Raw genomic sequence first — 19,413 nt, 5'->3', positions numbered from 1 at the left:
AGCTGAGATTTGAATCCAGGTGACTGGTCTAGTGCCCCCACACTTGACCACTGTCCTCTGCTGTCTCTCCCACAAATCCTAAATTCAATAAGGAAATCAAATTAATAATATTGCATTTCCCCCTATCCAAAACAATCCACAGCCCTCTAAGGATTGAACAGAAATCAGACAAGGATGATCTGATACAAGGATCAAATAAATGAGCAACTCTAATTTCTTTATAGTTTCATCCTTTGATACTTTGACTCCCATTTTGAGCTTACAATCAGCCCCAGAAATAACCATCTTTTAAATACTCATCCATCCAAGGATGAAAATACCTTTACTGCCCCTTCCACCCATGAGACAAGTTAACATGTTCAAAAAGGGAATGTGTGTGGATGAAACTGGGAAACTTTATGCTAAATGAAAGAAACCAGACACAAAACATCACATGTTGTATGATTCTATTCATACAAATTACCTAGAAGAGATAAATCCGCAAAGACTAAGGATTAGTGGCTGCCAGGGGCTGGAGGGAGGAGGAAATGAGAGTAATTGCTTAATGGGTATGGGGTTTTATCTTGGAGATGTTTTGGAACTCTACAGAGGTTGTGGTTGCACAACATTGTGAACATGCTAAATGCCATTGCACTGTTCTCTTTAAAATGGTTAATTCGGGGCGCCTGGGTGGCTCGGTGGGTTAAGGCCTCTGCCTTCGGCTCAGGTCATGATCCCAGGGTCCTGGGATCGAGCCCCGCATCGGGGTCTCTGCTCCGCAGGGAGCCTGCTTCCTCCTCTCTCTCTGCCTGCCTCTCTGCCTAGTTGTGATTTCTCTCTGTCAAATAAATATTTAAAAAATAAAATAAATAAAATAAAATGGTTAATTCTTTTTTTTTTTAAAGATTTTATTTATTTACTTGACAGAGAGAGATCACAAGTAGGCAGAGAGGCAGGCAGAGAGAGTGAGAGGGAAGCAGGCTCCCTGCCGAGCAGAGAGCCCGATGCGGGACTCGATCCCAGGACCCTGAGATCATGACCTGAGCCCAAGGCAGCGGCTTAAACCACTGAGCCACCCAGGCGCCCCTAAAATGGTTAATTCTATGTTATGTAAATTTCACCTCAATTTTTTGAAAAGGGACTGTAAGATGAACCTAAAGACTAGTATACAGACAGCACAGGACTAGAGAACCCTGGACATCATCAAATCAGTAAAATAAACCAACCTAATCATAAAGTCCATTTTGCTAAGGACACAGGCCAACTTCTCACTTTCTGATTTTCAAACTTCCCAGACTTCCTTGGATGTCCCTATTCCTTTCAGTGAGTGGGTTGAATTCTTTATGAATGTCCATGATAGTTATCAAATGATCTGGCCTGCCCAGGCTGAAGTTATCAGCTCTGACACTCGTCATATTTCTAGGATGATTCAGTGGCCTTAGAGAAAAAAGTACATTTTGCAGTTAAACAGTTCACCAATGATAACTGCTGTGCAGTAAGAATGTCCATATATAGTAGTATAAGACCTTGTTTCTCACAGCCTGTGTTCTGAAAAGTAACTTAGAAAATCACATTTGAGAAAAATTCATGTATTGGGTGCTCCAGTAATACTAATAATTAATTTATGTCTCTAACTTTGATTCAGATCCACCTAAACCAGCATGAAATCTAGTGTGCAGTCATGCTGTGGGACACTTGGTATCCAGTCTCTGTGAATCTGGTTCAGAATACCCCCAAAGGGTGAAGAGGGTAAAAGTGCCCTGGGAGTACACACATTTCCAGCCAGGGTGTACACAATTTATGACAATATAATTAAGAATTTTTTTAAAGGGACATCAAGTTTTACTGTAAACCCACTGCAAATAAAAGTATGGCACTGCCATTCATTTAGAAAAATAAAAACAGAAAAACTGAAAAAGAGCAATGAGAAGAGACTAGCTCCACTAAATTATAATGCCTCGAAAACGTCATGATATTAGCACTGAAAAAAGCTAAAGGAACAAAACAGGAAGTCCACAGCCTCAAGAACATGCAGGAAGTTAGTATTTGATAAAGCAGGCAGCTCAAGTCAGTGGAGTAAAAATGATTCAGTAGATGATGCTGGGACAACTGGATAGCCACCCAAAAATTAAGAGTTGGGTCCGTATCACCCACACCTTACACCAGAATGAATTCCAAATGAATCAAACATTGAAATACAAACAATGAAACTAAATAAAAGATGTGAAAGAACTCCTGTATAATCCTGGCATGGGAGTGGCCTATCAAATCAGAGCCCTCAAAATACAGAACCCACAGAGGAAAGACTGATCATTTCAATGCCATATAAATAAAAGCTTATGCACAGCAGTTTTTTTTTTAAAAGTCCAAGGAAATAGCAAACCTGGGAAAAAATAGTTGCAATTCATATTCCAGAAAAGGGCTAATCTATTTAATGTCTCTAATATAGGAAAACAAATTCTTAAATGCGTGAAGATGAAATAACCAATACCCAATGTTAAAATAGGCAAAGGAGTCAAGCATTTCACAGAAAAGGAAATACAAAGAACTCAAACATATGACAAAATGCTCATTCTTACTCATAACAAGAGAAACTCAAGATAAAACAGAAAATCCATTTGTCACTATCATTGGCAAAACTGCAAAATTTTGGTTACACATTATGTCAGAAACATGACAGAAAAACAAGACATTGCTAGTGGAATTTAAGTTGTACAATTCCGATGAAGGGACATAACACATTGCATATACCCTCCGATCAGGCAGGTCCACTGACGAATATTTAAGCTACACATTTAATCACCCACTTGTGACACACTGGACACTATTCATTGCAGACCTGTTTGTAACAGCAAAAGACTGGGGTAATACCGAAATAAGCAACAATGAGAAAATGATTAAATAAACTGTATACTCAACGTAATGGAATGCTGTGTAGCCGAAAGAATACAGTAGCCTTCTATTTACTGGCCTGGAAAGAACACCAAGACGTATTATGAAGTTAAAAAGCAAAGTGCAGGGGCGCCTGGGTGGCTCAGTGGGTTAAAGCCTCTGCCTTCGGCTCAGGTCATGATCTCAGTGTCCTGGGATCGACCCCAGCATTGGGATCGACCCCAGCATGGAGCTCTCTGCTCAGCAGGGAGCCTGCTTCCTCCTCTCTCTCTCTGCCTGCTTCTCTGCCTACTTGTGATCTCCATCTGTCAAATAAATAAATAAAACCTTAAAAAAAAAAAAGCGAAGTGCAGAATAATGCAAGCACTCCAGTCAGGTGTCACACTCTTCGAGTCTCCTGGGTCAGGCACCAGACAGGTGAGTGAATGAGACTTCAGGTGATGCCAGCCCCTAGCCGTCAAGCCACTCTCAGCTTTTGGGTCTTCGCAGCTCAGGTCCCAGATAACAGGAAGCAAAGACAAGCCATCCCTGAATTCCTAGCCCACAAAATTAGCACAATAAAATGGTTGTCTTAAGCTGCCGAGTGGTCAGAAATTTTGCTCTCCGACACTAGTTACTAGAACACATTCCAAAATACAAGGTCCTTGGCCAAATACTGGTTCTCCTCCTCCAGGGTACTCCCCCACCTACCTGAGCTTGGAAGAGCCCAGGTGACTTCTGGCCAATGAAATGTAAGTAGAAAAAACATTCATTAGGATTCAGCCAGGACAACAGATTCCACACCAGATACTTAATAAGGATCATTTTCACACTGGACCTTGGTGTGACAAGAGTTAGAGGTGCAACGAGTGTTAGAGAGCTATAAAAGCAAACAGGTGATGCACAGGTAATAAATATCTGGAAAAAAGCTGCCACTCTTTGGGCTGGAAGCAAAAGGAAGATGCTGAAGGTATCAGAACCTAGGAGGTTAGAGGAGCCCCGGGAACTGGGAACCAGACCTCTGAGGAGGAGCGGCTGCCTGTTTGTATCGAAGCCAGTGCTGCTGGGAGGACACAAGGATGACACTGAAAGGAGGAATGGGATGACATTGAAAGGAGCACGAACAGGAAGGAGCAAGTGCCTCCTTCACTCCCCTGCCCTCCAGCACCCCTGCTGACAAGCCCAATAGGGAGTGGGTGGGCCAAGAAGAGAAATATTTGCAGAATCCCTGTGGGGTGCCTTTGGAGCCCAGGGACTTGCAGCTTGAAGCTGGCACAGTCACTTTCAGACAGAAGCGTTTGATTTTCTCTCTCCCCCTGCCTTAGAGATGAAGGGAGCATCTGCTTTAATGGAGATGTCCTATGGCCAAAGCAACCTAAACGATGAGCCACCAAATGGAGATAACACCCCTAGACTGTTCCCCACTCTCGAGGCAGGCTCTGGGGAACAAGAAACAAATGCGTGAGGTGTTAGGGCACCGGTCCTTGGAGGCTGTTGATTCGGGCAGCAGACCCTGCCCTGCGCTGACCGCACACTCCACCTGCACACCTAAGCAGTTCGCCATGGCCCACCCCCAGCTGCCCGCACAGGCGCCAAGAGGCTGTAATGGGGGCAGCTCTCCAGGGAGGTGCAAGTGATAGGCTGGAGTCTGCTCACCGATGCCCCGATACATCAGGAGTATCAGGGAGCTAACGAGAGCTCTGAGGGCATCGAGACTACATTCGCATCACATCCAAGGGCTTGGGAAACATGGCCTGGAAACGGTAACACGTCGAGCACTCCTGAAAGGCACGTGGGTTGGGCTTTCGACAGAAAGCAATGGAAGGAGCGCTAAGGGCAGGGGCACAGGTATGGGGGACAGAAGGCATAATAAGATTTGACCAAAGAAAGAAGTAGATAGCGGGCTCTTTGGCCCCAAGGACAGCGTCTTTTTTCTGTTATTATCGTGATTAAGAAGAACTAACAGTTACAGAGGGCAGACTGCGTGCCAGGCACCGAGCTGAGGACTTCACGTTACTCTCTGCAGGAACCCGGTGAGGTGGGCCCTATACCCAGATGAGGAGCCGGGGACGCTGAGACATCGAGACACCTGCCCAAGTCCACGTACTAAGTGGTGACTCTGCCCCCACACTCTTCATCACTCTGTGCAGGGTTCCCCAAGGAAAGCGCCCACTCTGACCCCTGCATGAAAGACACGGGCATTCCCCAAAGACAGACGGCCTTCTACCTCCATCCCGCTCCCCAGAAACAGAGTAAGAACATTCATGTTCCTAATTCCTAAGACAAAGTTATACCTAGCCAGCCCTCTTAAGAAGTGGAAACAGCCAACAATAATAACTCTGTCCCCCAGAAGATGACTATAAGGATGAAGGTGCCCAGAAGTTTTTCCTTGTTACTTTGGACACGTCTTCTTCACTGTGTGGACGTGGCCATCGTCCAGCATTCTGACTGGACAGATGATGTGCTGAAAAACTTGGAAGAAGGGAAGGCAGGAGGAACAGAGTCACCTCAGGTAGCACTGAGGTCTACCTTCCCAGAAGTTGCAGTTCAGAGCGGCTCCATCATAAACAATGTTCATAGTTTTCCCTCTTTGTTTTCATCTTCGTGAACATGCTGAGATTTTTGCTATGACAGGAGCCCGGAGAAGCGTGGCTTACATCTCAGCATCTCCTGAGCTTCGAGGGTGATATGACACTTCAAGCGGCAGGGCTTAGCTCTCTAAGTCTGGATGTGGCGTCACCACGTCAGCCAAGTGGGCTCCTGTGGCTGACGGTGCAGAAGATGCCACAGACCGCGGCGAGGCAGAGAGAGCACAGCAAGGGGAGCCCAACTGGGCCCAGGGTGAGCGGCCACAGCATGGGAGCTGGACAGTCATTCTTGACCGGGGACTATCAACTGGGGCTGGGAAAGGGGTCCTGGAATCTCTGGGAGGGTTTTTCCCAAGTCCTACACCCTCTTTCTGACCACCCTTCACGGGGACTTGCTCCCTCTCCACCAGCACCCTTGATAATCATTGCACAGGGGAGCCTGTCTCTCTTAGGAGAAACTAGGACCACGAGAAAATTGCTACAGCAACAATCACAGCATATCAGGAGTCTCGCCTAAATGTGCCCTGCCATGTCCCTGCCGTGCACAGAGAAACCTGGGAGAGCCTGAGGCCCGGAGTCAAGGTGGCGGTCAGGTTCTCAGGAGAGGTTCAGCCAGAGCCGGCCCTCGGCCTTTTCTGCTCGGGGTTCCTACCCCTTCCAGGGCAGAGCTCGGCCATCTCCGCACTTTGTTAAATAAAAGGGCCTACAGGAGCCAGCAGGTCTTTAAGTGAAGCGGCTGGGTGTGCAGCCCACGCAGCCACCGTGTGAGGGATGAAGGCTGTGGCGTGCCCGCGGAGTGGGTTGTCTGTCCAAACACAGATGCCCCTGCTCAGCCTGGAGGGCCACCACCTTCGGGCAATGCGGGCCCAGAGCCGCCAGATCTTACCATGTTGCAAGGCAAGCTGAAAAGCTGGAACGTCACGTGCAACTTCCCAACTAGATGACGTTGGATCGAGATGCTACAAAATGTGGGTCAGCGGCTGTGTGCCTTCCGCTTTCAACGTCTGCCTCCCGTCCTGCTCTTCTGTGCGGAACCGAGAATTAAACCCAAGGAGTTTTTACAAATGTCAACAGGTAAACTGCAAGTTATGGATGTAACCTACTGCTCCTCAAAACCTTCTGTGTCCTTCCATTTGTCCAGCCCGTATCTGGAATATGAGCTAAAAGACGCGTTCCTAGCCAAATCCAGAACATGCCACCCACCCCTAAGGTTGCTAGTGCCATGGTCTATATAGCCGGAGGCCACATGGCAGGCACAGCGGTTATGGCCGCCTGAGAAGCAGCCAGGAATTCCACTTCGTGAGGTCGCGTCTCTGGGCTTGGTTTTCCCCATCTGTAAAATGGACATCCTGCGGGGCGCCTGGCTGGCTGGCTCAATTGGTGGAGCATGAGACTCTCGATCTCAGGGTTGTAAGTACACTATGTTGGGTGTAGAGATTACTTAAAAATAAAATCTTTGAAAAATAAAGTGGGTGTCCTAAAAGGACCCACCTTATAATGCTGTTATTGAAGATTAAATGAGTTAAAATATGCGAATACTTGGAACAGCACCTTGCCCACTGCCAGCATTAGCTTTATTTTTAGTCAGGACATCCCAGCCTGCCAAAAAGCCAACCTATGAGGCCTCCAGCCAGGGGCCAAGGGCCGATCAATGATACCAGTCTCTTGCTTCCAGGGACCAGAGCCATAGCGGGGCCAGACCTGGCCTCACTTTCACCCCACACAAGTACCAGGGGCAGACACACTCACAAGGGAGAGGGGAAAGGTGCCCACACACCTGAGGACGTCCTCATCTTCCTGTCAGATGTATGAAGTCAGTAAGCTGGTGGATAACCTTAGAGATACAAAGCAGAAAGCAGATTAAGTCATTCTCCAGATAGCTCATCTCATTTCTTCCCAAAACACAGAACACCAAACCATTTTAATGATAAGGATTTGGATCTGCCCCACGGACCAAGTCCTGCTTGAGTTGCAGCCTCGAAGCGTAGAAAAAACCTGCTGCAAACCCATCTCTCCACACCAGTGTCCTATCTGGAACTCGAACATCAACAAACACTGAACGCCCACTCTAATCAAAGAACTATTCTCAATCACTGGGAATTGTAAAGAAGATAATGGTACCTGGTTCTGCAGAAGCTTATTCATGCCCTGAGTTAACAAGTATTTATTAAATTCTCGCTTTGTACCAGGTACCGATCCACACACTAGGGGAAGAGCACAGAACACAACAGAGCACAGCCCTGCCTTCTGGACCAGAGGATGTTGGGAGGGGAAGGGGCAAGGCAGATAACAAACAAAGAGTTAAGTACATTAAATAGTAGGGCAGGTGGTGATAATTAGTGTAGAGAGACTACGACAAAGAAGGGGAGTGTCTGAATGGAGGGTGAGTATACAGAATAGTGGGAGACCGGCACAGGTCACACTCGGTGAGACTGCCCGGCGCCGGCCGCCGTGGGGGGTGGGGAAAGGAGCAAGGAGCCTTCAGCAGAGGTTGGGTTGACCAGGCTCTGGGGCAGAATGGAGAGAAGGGAAGAACCTCAGGGACTGCATGTGGGAGAACTAAGGGAAGATGTCACGTACGCCAGGGAGCATCCCTTGAGTCAAAAAAATGGACCACAAATTCACTACCACAGCCTTCTCTTCTAGCGTTAGCAGAGCACCTGGTGGCCGGCAAGAAGGGGGCACTGAACTGGAATGTGGCAAATGCCAGCCCTGGGCACCCCAAGAACCCACACAAAGCTAGGTGTCCCTGTCCCTTTTATTTCATAAGGAACTTCAAGCCCCCTGACCACCCCCCAAACACCTGGGCTCCCCTGAGAAACGCAGGGGAGGAAGAGGAGGCTCGGGGAGAAGCATGCTATCCAGAACCAAACAGCACACAGAGGGACCGCCCCATTCTTCGAACTGCACCAGGCTTTCCTCAGGCTGGACAATCAACTCTCTTGCTCCCCAGCCAGTGAACGCTCAAAAGGAAAATCAGATCAACAATAGACGAAAAAATTCCATGTTCTCTTTGTTTGGGGGTGGACAGAGGGAGGGAGAAAGAAGAAGTGGAGACAGAATATCGACACTTGTGCTGCACACATGGAAATGATCCAGCAGAGGGAGAAATGCAAGAGAGGGAATTGCTAGAGTGAGGTCCCTGAGGAGGTGAAGGAAGAAGGGGCAGAGCTGACTTCAAGTACAAGTCCCACCTACTCCTTCATCTGCACACGGCGGGGAAATGAGAGGAGGCATGTGGGGGTGGGGTGGGCACATGGAGAATTTCTCTTCGGTTGCTTCTGTTCTTTCCTAGAATCAAGGTCACCAGGTGAAAACAAGGGTGACGGAGGAGGTTCTGGGAACTCAGGACAGAGGAGGATGTACCAAAGAGTGGTCTGGAGGGTGGAAAAGTGGATGGAACAGGTGTGTCTGAGGATAGCCAAGGGAAAATGGAGACCACGCCAGAGGTGGTGAATTTCAAGCACAATCAAGCTGTTTGGGAGGGTGCCCGAAGTAGGCAGAAGATTGGACTTAACCAGGGGCGTGGTTGTGTTCTTGTCTACACGACCCTGTCTGTGTGACAACAGAGAAAAGAGCACAGGAGTTGAAGGTGTTTGCCTGGGAGTGATCAAGATTGCTAATCAGGAGTTTAAACTGGGTCAGGTAGGGAAGCAAGGACTTGAGGCAGGTGAGGAACAATGAAAAGGTAGGAGCAGCAACTTATCTGGGGTCCCGGGGTAGGTGGAGGTTTGCAGGAGGTGAGGTATTAGAGAAAGTAAGCTAGAAAGCCAAGGATGGGGGTCAAAAGGGGTGACCGAGGCTGAGATGCAAGAGGACTCCCAGGTCCTGGTAATGAGAGGGTGTGAGGGATGTCCACAGGAGCCCCCCTGCCTGGGAAGCATGGGAGGACCAGCTCATCCACAGGGAGACCCGAGCATTTCAAGACTCCTGGGTGATGGAGGCGAGGAGGGTGTACTTTATCAGGAGATAAAAATCACAAGCGAGTCCCACTATGTTCAGGGGTAAAATGAGCTCCCGAGGACATGAGGATTGAATGGAAAACAAAGGGCCAAACACACCCTAAGCACTCAATAAGGGTCAGCTATTGTCAAAGACCGCAATGAACTGACTCAAATCAGTTTTCGTCTTTTCCCCAGAATTTTAGTTCTTCCTAGTGTTGGCAAATACTCTGCTTTTTAGTTTATAAAATATTTTGTACACAGGAACAATACAACATAAGTAAGCCCTCAAATACACACGTTAATACTTAACTCTTGTTCTTTAAAACAAGTAGTCGTGGTCATGCCCACCCATTCCAGGGTTTTAAGGGATGGCTGAAATTCTGCTCAACTCCCTCCACTCCTACTCGCAGACTTAACAGAAGAGGAGACCTGGGCTGGGCGAGGCTGGGACGGGTCTAAGATCACTCGGTTGTAGAGACAGAACTAGAACCCGGGAGGGACTCCAGATTCCGGAGTTCAGACTCCTCTCCTGCTAGTAGGGAGGCAGCCTTTCCGAAGCGCCTGGACACAGCCACCAGCCGAGGTCCGCTAGAAGGTCCCCCTCTGTACTCGAGTGGCCAAAGCGCCCGCGCTTCGCTGGGGTCAGTAACCCACCTCACGGGGGATGAGCAGCCGCTTCCCTGGACGGGGCAGGACCCGTGCCCCACGGCCGCCTCCCGTGTTCCAGTTAGCGGGGAGGGAAGCTCCCTGGCCCGCGACCCGCAGGCCAGAGGGCGCGGGAGTGAGGCGAGAGTGAGGCGGGAGCGGGGCGGGAATGGGGCGGGCGGTGGCCGAGGGCGGAGACTGCGCGCAGCCCGCTCCGGAGGGCCTCAAAGCGGACCCTGCATCACATCCCCGCGCGCCGCGCCGCAGAGCTCGGGCAGTGCGGACAGGGGCGCGTGAGCCGCTGCGCGCCGGACGCCCGAGGAAGCCGTCGCCGGCGCGGTCCGCACTCGGCCCCCGGGGCCAGCCCGGGCTGCGGCGGCGCGGAGGGGCGCCGAGCGAGTCGCCCGGCGCGGCGCGTCCATGGGCGGCCCCTGGAACAGCAGCGACGGCGCGGAGGGAGAGCTGCTGCCCTGCGATGAGCACCTCTGCTCGCCCTTCCCCCTGGGGGCGCTGGTGCCGGTGACCGCCGTGTGCCTGGGTCTCTTCGCCGTCGGGGTGAGCGGCAATGTGGTGACGGTGCTGCTGATCGGGCGCAACCCGGACATGCGGACCACCACCAACCTGTACCTGGGCAGCATGGCCGTGTCCGACCTGCTCATCCTGCTCGGGCTCCCGTTCGACCTGTACCGCCTCTGGCGCTCGCGGCCCTGGGTGTTCGGGCAGCTGCTCTGCCGCCTCTCGCTCTACGTGGGCGAGGGCTGCACCTACGCCACGCTGCTGCACATGACGGCGCTCAGCGTCGAGCGCTACCTCGCCATCTGCCGCCCGCTCCGCGCCCGCGTCCTCGTCACCCGGCGCCGCGTCCGCGCGCTCATCGCGGCGCTCTGGGCCGTGGCGCTGCTCTCCGCGGGGCCCTTCTTCTTTCTGGTGGGCGTCGAGCAGGACCCAGGCGTCCACGCGGTCCGGGACCTTAACGGCAGCGCGCCGCTCACCCCGTCGCCTCTCGGGGCCTCGCGGGCGCCACCGCCGTCCCCGCCGTCGGGGCCCGAGGCCGCGGTCGCCGCGGCGCTGTTCAGCCGCGAGTGCCGGCCGAGCCCATCTCAGCTGGGCGCGCTGCGCGTCATGCTGTGGGTCACCACCGCCTACTTCTTCCTGCCCTTTCTGTGCCTCAGCGTCCTGTACGGGCTCATCGGGCGGGAGCTGTGGAGGAGCCGGGGGCCGCTGCGAGGCCGGGCCGCCTCCGGGCGCGAGAAGGGCCACCGGCAGACGGTCCGCGTCCTGAGTAAGTGGCACCACCTGTGTTCCAAACACACCTGCCCGCGCGGTCCAGGCAGCGTCCTCTTCCCCTCGTCTCCCAGCGCCCCTTCTAGCTACATTCCTTGTGCCATTTTGCTCCAGCCTCCAACTGTCGGTCCTGCCTGTCTCCAGAGAAAAGCGTCTCCAGTCCTCTGCTAGCTCTGGGGAACCCCAGGGCGCCCCGGGGGGGGGTGGGTGCCTGGGTCCGCTAAGCCGCTGGACCCGTGAGCTGGGCTGATCCGGGATGGGTAAACCAACCGCCCATCTCTGTTAGATGAGAATTACTCATAGTACCCTTGAGGAGATGGGGTAGAGCACATTAAACTAAATTTTAAAAAAAGAAGAAGAAGAAAGAAAACTTAACGTTAAGTTACCCCACAGGCTAAAGTGAACCATGCCCCAGGTGGGGGGGGGGGGGGTGGCGGTGCAAAGCAAAACAAAAGATTGTGCAGACCTGTTGAAGAATTCTTTTCAGCGGAATACAGAGAACATGGCTCTGAAGTAGGTTTGTGGAAGGAAGCCTGCCAGAACAGCTTGCTAGTAGAAATATCTCCTTCGGGTTTATGTCCAGCCTTGACAACGCGTATATGCAGCCTTCAACAAACATGGGTGCTGTTTGCACCCTGGAAGTTGTTCTGGGGCGGTATTTGGCTAGGTAAAAGTTTTATTTAATTTGTTTGCTGTTGTTTGTTATTTCGGATAGTTCTCGGGGGCCCTTGTTTGTTTTCTGATGCTTTAGCTCATTGTGGTGCCTGTGTCTTGTTTTGCAGTGGTGGTGGTTCTGGCATTTATAGTTTGCTGGTTGCCTTTCCATGTGGGCAGAATCATTTACATAAATACGGAAGATTCTTGGATGATGAACTTCTCTCAGTACTTTAACATTGTTGCTTTGCAACTTTTCTATCTGAGTGCCTCCATCAACCCGATCCTCTACAACCTCATTTCAAAGAAGTACAGAGCCGCGGCCCGGAACCTGCTGCTGGCCAGACAGTCTAGACAGTCCAGACAATCCAGACAGAGAAGTGTGTGCAGAAGCAGGGACACGGAGGGGGACACAGGAGGAGACACGACTGGCTACACAGAGACAAGCGCCAACGTACAGACATCATCCACCAGCACGGCCAAGCAAGTTGCTTCCTCTCACACGGCCGGGACTTCAGGGAAAACAGGTCTGTAGGGAAAGGACTGGAAGTGGAGAACTGATGCCATTAGGAAGAACTGGGAAGAGTGGTGAGGATTTTGCAACTTCATCAGCAACTTCATCAGCATGATTTTTTTTTTTTTATTAAACCAATGCAGGTAATTTAACCATCTTCTGTGCATGTACCCCTCGAGGATGTTGATTTCAGCCTCGGGAAATGCCACATCACAAACTGTGCTCTGGGGAGGTTTTCTAAGCCTTCGTTCTCCTAAGACTTGGGAAACATGATTCCTCTTTTTCTGGTGAATAAGTCGTAGAGAGAGATGCTGCTGTGAAAATTTTCCACTTCTGAGATCAGGGGTGTGTTTGTGTTTTCATGTTCTGGACATACATGTAGCGGTGCATATACAAGGAACCCAGGAAAATTAGAGCTTTTATTCCAGAAATTATTTAAGGCAGAATTTTTTAGAAGCCAGTGAAAGGAATTCTGGGTAGAGGCCAGCGTTCAGGGGTCCCACCTCACTCCTGGCTGAGAACAAATCCTAGAGTTGAGGGACAGTACCATCTTTCAGAACTTCAATGCATAAGCGTGTTGCAGCCCAGTTGTCCCTGAGTCTGCCCCCCCGGGATCGCCCAGTGCCACGGCTGCATGGTGGCAGACCCCAGCACGGAAGCCTGAGGGCAGGGAGCAGCAGCAAGACTTGTCTTCCCTACAAAGTGACTACTCATGACATTTATAAAGATGGTTATTATCCCTTATTTTCCTCAACTTGGTGGGATACCTGTTGTCATTATTCCTGGTTTACAAGTGGTGGAATTGAGTCTTAGATGTCCTAGACAGTGACTGGTGGGCCTGAAGCTGAACGCCCGCCAGTCTTTAAGGTTTTCAACCTCCTCCCACCCAGAGATGTGGTACACACGGCATCTGTACAAATGCAGGAGTCAGTGGATGAAAGGAGTCAGGGGTGAAAGAGAATGTGTCGGAATTCCAACCAACAGCTCTGTTACTGTTTTGTGTTTTACAGTTTATTTTTTTAAAGATTTTATTTATTTATTTGACAGACAGAGATCACAAGTAGGCAGAGAGACAGGCAGATAGAGAGGAAGGGAACCAAGCTCCCTGCTGGACAGAGAGCCCGGTACCAGGGCAGAGAGCCCGATGCAGAGCTCGATCCCAGGACGCTGGGATCACAACGTGAGCCGAAGGCAGAGGCTTTAGCCCACTGAGCCACCCAGGCACCCCTGTGTTTTACAGTTTAAAACACAGACCTGTTTTCAGAGGGCTGCAGCTGCCTCCCTGGCTCCAAGGGGCCTTGTTCACTCTACAGTCTGTGTGAATGGCGCCCCCTGGAGGTGGGCAGGACGCAGAGTTCTCTGTTGCAAACCACAAATGGTGAAGCTATAAACGAAGAGTCCACTCAACGTGCTGACAAAGGTCTGTCACTTTTATACAGACCAAATACAGTGATGCCTTCAGGTCCCCGTGAAGGGTCCTAACACCCTGGTCCTGCTGGAACAGCAGAGAGGTCTTGTCTGCATTGCGTCTCTGCCAAGGGGAGGGAGAAGCAGGTAGTGGCGCCTTGGGGTGGCAGTCCCTAAACTGTACACAGCATGTATTTGGTGAGTCTTTGCAAAAAAGGACTCTGTGGTTAAATATGGCAGGAAGGCACTGCACACTGCACCCCGCCTCCTTGAGAGTCACCACAGCACTTACCACATCCTAGGCCCCAGGTTGTTTCACCCAGCATTTCCTTGACTTCTTTTGTCCCAGAACCATCTCCCCATCCTCCCGCCTCAAGAACTCGTTGAAACCTCATGGGCTGAGGAATACTGTTGGAGCCAGCAGGAGTCTCACAGTGGACGTGCCAGCCTCGTGCCCCGGCCACTCCTTTGCTTGGTGGCCCTTTGTAGAGCTGTGCCAGACCTACTGCCGCACACAGTCTCTGCTCATGGGAGTTCGTCTGTGGGCCAGCCCGATGAGGCCTCTTCCCTATGGAAGGTCATGGTTAAGAACCTTGCTGATATCTTAAGTGTAATATAGATAGAGAAGCAAAGACTACTCCTTTGAGCTTTTTCGGTCAGACTCTAGAAGAGAAGGATTTATATCACACTTTCTTGTGACCTAAGTGTGTTCCCAGGTGTGGGAGTGGGGATGATCCCCCTTCCTTCACCACAGGGTACTTTGGTGAAGATGGAGGGTCTGAAGCCCATCTCTCCTACAGATCACTGTGTGGTTGTTTTTGAAATGCTGGTCTCACCTATTCATGTGTGAAATCAGTGGACTGTGTCAATTTTTTTTTCTTTTAACAGGAAGGAGTGGGGCAAGAATAGAGAAACCAGGCCTTCACGTGTGGTAAGGGGAACTGTTATGTTGTAAAACTTGTTTCGATTATATATTAATCTGTGTCTCTCCTGGTTCACAAAATAAAATGTGTTCTTGCTGTGGGTCGTGGTCAAGAATATTTGAAAAATTGGTCTAAGATCTAAAATTGTTCTCCTCGTAAAGAGCATCCAAATCAATCTCCTTTTTAATGGCACTTTCGTGTTCAAAATGTGTAGTTGTGTCATCCAGACTAACCCAGATTTAGCTCACAGGGTAATAAAATCACTTCATCAGATGGGCCTGCAGAATATCACGGTGGTGGTACTCACGGAGACAGCTCTCCCTTTTCTATGTGAGACATTTCCACTTCTGAGGAAGTGTTGAAACAAGCTATGGCACAACACCTCCTGGGAACCTAGAGTCCCCTGCACAAGCCCTCAAGGGGACACGGGAGGGTAACATGTTCAATGTTTGAACACTGCCCCTCCTGACCATTTCTACTCCTCTAATAATCCTCACCAGCTCGTGGAAGCTTCTGGGATATAAGTGTTCATGGTTGTACAGATCAAGTGTTTTAAGTGGAGATTTGAAAAGACTTTTCTTAAACATGGACATGACACAGCTTTTCATTGTGATCCAGCTTTCTAAAGACTCTGAATTCTTACCTATTACATCGAAGAGGATCTGCTCTGAGCAGCCTTCAGAAGGCAGCAGCCTGTCCTGGGAGCCCAAGGCATCTGTCCTTGAGCAAGGGCGTGTTTTGTGGCCTGGCACTCAGCGTGTCCCCTGCTTTGCGTAAGCTATAAGGAAGTGACAGAGACAGACCCTACTTGTCCCCTTCTTAGGAAAACAGCCCACACGTTTGGGGCGCCTGGGTGGCTCAGTGGGTTAAGCCTCTGCCTTCGGCTCAGATCATGATCTCGGGGTCTTGGGATCGAGCCCCGCATCGGGCTCTCTGCTCAGCACAGAGCCTGCTTCCCTTCCTCTCTCTCTGCCTGCCTCTCTGCCTACTTGTGATCTCTGTCTGTCAAATAAATAAGTAAAATCTTTAAAGAAAAAAAAAAGAATAAGAGACGCCTGTGAAACAAGGGCCAAAAAGAGCCAGACCCGAGATCCGCGTGTGCACAGCAGTCGGGTGATTTTTGTGTGAATCTCTTTCGCAGCATTTACCATGTTCCCTCACCAGTGACTGGTTCCCGGGGTGGGAGGACAAGCCCTGTTTTATTCCCCTTGACATCTCTTACCCAGGTAGACAGTGTGTGTGGAACTCCACTGGTCACAAGAGGGAAGGGGGGGGGCACAGGGATTCACACCACAGTAAGGGAGAGGGATGGAGGCTGAGGGAACAGATGGCTGGGACATGTGATCTGAGCTACCAGACAAGACAAGGGAAGACACGGGGCGCCTGGGTGGCTCAGTGGGTTAAAGCCTCTGCCTTCAGCTCAGGTCATGATCCCAGGGTCCTGGGATTGAGCCCCGCATCAGGCTCTCTGCTCAGCAGGGAGCCTGCTTCCTCCTCTCTCTCTCTGTCTGCCTCTCTGCCTACTTGTGATCTGTCAAATAAATAAATAAAATCTTAAAAAAAGAAGACAAGGGAAGACACAAAACAGCAGTGAAAGGGCTGTAGGGAGCCATTCTCAATCCCCAGCGCAGGGCACTGCCCCTTACCTTCCCGTGCCTGTACCAGTTACACCCCACCGGCAGCAGAGGGGGCCAGATTTGACATTTCCTCTCTCTCCCATCTTTGCAGGGAGGGTGCCCATCTGGAAAATGTTCCTAAGAATTTCTACTACTTGTGATGATATAGGGATTTAAAAAAAAGATTATTTTAAAAACTGAATATGGGCAGTTTTCAAAGTTATGTCTTAATTTTATTATAATGGTTATACTTGTTCATAACTGTAAGGTAAATAGACTAAAACCTGATCTTTCTTTCTGTCTTACTTGCACAGTAATTCATTACTTTGTCCTCAAAGTGAATATCAGCTCCCATCCCTCTGGCTTTTCACCCACCCCCACTCAGATTCTTCACTAGAGTGGTTCTCAAACTTCAGTCTGTGTCAGCATCACGAGAGGGTGGTTCAAGCCCAGATGACTAGGCTCCACCCCCAGAGTTGCGGATCCAGGGGATCTGGGGTGGGGCTTGAGACTCTGGATTTCTCTCAAGTTCAAAAGTGATACTGACTCTGGGGGTCTAGGGACCGTCCTCTGAGCACCTCTGCTACAGACTGTGTTACAGAAAATGCGATCCACAGACTGGTGGTATTAGCATCACTTGGGATCTTGTTAAAATGCAGATTTTCAGCCCCTCCCCAACCAAACCTTGTGAATCAGAATATCCATTCTAACAAGATCCACAGGTGATTCCAACACATATTAAAATTCAAGCGGCATTAATGGAAGTGATTTATTCCTGGCAGAAACTCATGATGGTGTCCTGTAGCGACTCCCGGGTACCTGAGCCCTTCAGTCCCTGCGGGTGTGGTCCAGCCACCCCCAATGCTGAGATCCTACTCCCTGAAGGCAGGGCTGGCCCCAGCCTCTCCATGACTCCTCATGTCAGTAACCCAGCCTCCACCAGGTCTTCAGCTCTTCAAAGCATGTTCTGTTTTTCTTTGCCCTCAATGCCTGCTTTGGTTCCTTGCCCTCTTCCTCGGTTCCTCCTGGACAAGCCTGCCCAGCTCTTCATGGGCCTCTTGGGGTCTTGGATTCTTCTTCTTTTTTTCTTTTAAGATTTTATTTATTTATTTGAGAGAAAGAAAGAGAGAGGGGAGAGAAAGAGAGCATGCACAAATCGGCATGGGGGGGTGGGAGCAGAGGAAGAGGGAGAAGCAGACTCCCCACTGAGCAGGGAGTCCAACGCAGGGCTTGATTCCAGGACGCTGGGATCATGATCTGAGGCAAAGGCAGACACTTAACTGACGGAGCCACCCAGGTGCCCCTGGGGTCTTGGGTTCTCTCCCTAATTCCTTGACCTCATGTCACTGTGGCTTTCTAGATAGCCCTGGAGCTGTCTACCTGTCACCTCAGACTTCTGCTTGGTGCCTGGTGCTGAGATCAGCCAGAATTGCCTTCTGGCGTGAATGGGCTGTTTTCCAAGTCCCAGTGAAGCGGTACCTCCTGAGCCTTGACTCTGAGAAGCCGCAACAGCTGGTTTGACTTGACAAAGATCACCCCGGTCTCCTATCTTCCAATACTATCATTACTGAGTCCCTAAAACTCAGAGGCTGACTGGGTACAGGAGGAGCCATAACTCCAATAATTTAGCCTTCTTAACTAGGAGAACTCTGGGGCTCTGTGAAAGAAACAGGCTGTCGGAGGTAGGGGGGATTTAGTGGGGGACGATAATGAAACCCGTTTTGATTGCTCTGTTTCCCCTGAAGCTATCCTTCTGTCGTGTTTTCCACAACCTCCTGGAAGTAGTCCCAATAGTCAAATACCCTTAAGATATGCTGCAATACCAGGTAAACCCCATGTGACCAGACAGCTTATTTTTCCCTTTTCTTTCATATATTAACATTCCACAGAACACTCCAACGTGAAATGCTAGAGGGAAGTTTGGGTGTGAAATCGAGGCTAATCATAAAGACTCAGGAGTCCAGAGCATAGAAACCCTCACTTACACCAATGGTTCTCAATCCTTAGCTTACATCAGAAACAACTGAAGGGCTTCTTACAGTACGGACTACTGGGTCCAGCTCCAGAAGATTCGCTTCTGCGGATCTGGGTTGGAGCCTGAGAATGTGCATTTCTGTCCAGTTTCCAGGGGCTGGTGCCTCATGTCTGGCATCATTCTTTGGGAACCACTGTTCTAAGTGATAGGACTAGATGCCTTCACCAAAGAGAAAGCTTACAGAGATCACAGGAGAGGCCTAGGGATGCTACTATGGTCCCAGCACACGCTCCAGAAGTCACCTAACCAGGCAGAAGCAGCAGAAAAAAGAAAAGCGAAAATGTGAGACAACCCAAAAGAAGAGAGTTTTAAGGAGGATCGGAAGCCATGAGGTCACACACCACAGAGGACACAAAAAGAATAAAGTAGGGTTGTCCAATGAGATATAGGACTCCTAGCTCAACTGGAATTTCAGATAAAAAACAATTTTTTTAGTATAAGTTTAATAAGTATAAGTATGATGCACTTATACTAAAAATGTAATTGATTATTTATCTGAAATTCAAATTTACCTGGGCACTGTATTTTGGGTTTGTTAAATCTGGTAACCCTAGAACAAGGGCACTGGAAGGGCCGCTGGATATGGCAAAAGGAAAGAACCTGGAGAGCCTTTCAACAGAGCGTTGGGGAAGGATCCAGACCATGGTAAGTTACACAGGAAACAGTTGCTGAGCAACAGGGTTTAGGCGGGTCCAGTCTCTGGGCCGCCGTGTGCAGGGTGTCCATAAGCCAGCTTGTAGTGCTGTGTCTTGTCCACAACCTCCCTGTGGTGGGAAAGCAGCTGCCACCTAACTGCTGGGTATTGTAACCCACACCGATGTTTTTTAAATTGCAATACTGAAGAAATAAGCATCTGATTCCAAACTGCCTAGAACATGGTGTGTAATAAAAATGTGTTGAACCAAATAAGCTGATTTATATATAACCTGCTCCTGGGTGTTTATATGGACATA

At 49.9% G+C, this 19,413-nt stretch overlaps 1 protein-coding gene across 1 annotated transcript; it reads left to right on the top strand.

The window, feature by feature from the left end:
* Nucleotides 1–10,447: 10,447 nt before the first annotated feature.
* Nucleotides 10,448–12,666, top strand: MLNR (motilin receptor). The gene is made up of 3 exons (XM_045978426.1): nt 10,448–11,309; nt 12,094–12,492; nt 12,623–12,666. The coding sequence occupies exons 1-3, from the start codon at nt 10,448–10,450 to the stop codon at nt 12,664–12,666; spliced, it is 1,305 nt and encodes a 434-aa protein (XP_045834382.1).
* The last annotated feature ends 6,747 nt before the right edge of the window (nt 12,667–19,413 follow it).

Source organism: Meles meles, chromosome 14 (genome assembly GCF_922984935.1).
Source record: "Meles meles chromosome 14, mMelMel3.1 paternal haplotype, whole genome shotgun sequence".
Lineage (NCBI taxonomy): Eukaryota > Metazoa > Chordata > Mammalia > Carnivora > Mustelidae > Meles > Meles meles.
The sequence above is the reverse complement of the archived record's forward strand: the minus strand, read 5'-3'. Positions and strand labels throughout refer to the sequence as shown.

What these genes read in the sequence shown, in the direction of transcription:
- MLNR (XM_045978426.1), top strand. Translation starts at nt 10,448, where the DNA reads ATGGGCGGCCCCTGGAACAGCAGCGACGGCGCGGAGGGAGAGCTGCTG. An exon ending in GCAGACGGTCCGCGTCCTGA is followed by an intron (nt 11,310 to 12,093) that starts GTAAGTGGCACC and finishes CTTGTTTTGCAG; the next exon opens with TGGTGGTGGTTCTGGCATTT. An exon ending in CGGGACTTCAGGGAAAACAG is followed by an intron (nt 12,493 to 12,622) that starts GTCTGTAGGGAA and finishes AAACCAATGCAG; the next exon opens with GTAATTTAACCATCTTCTGT.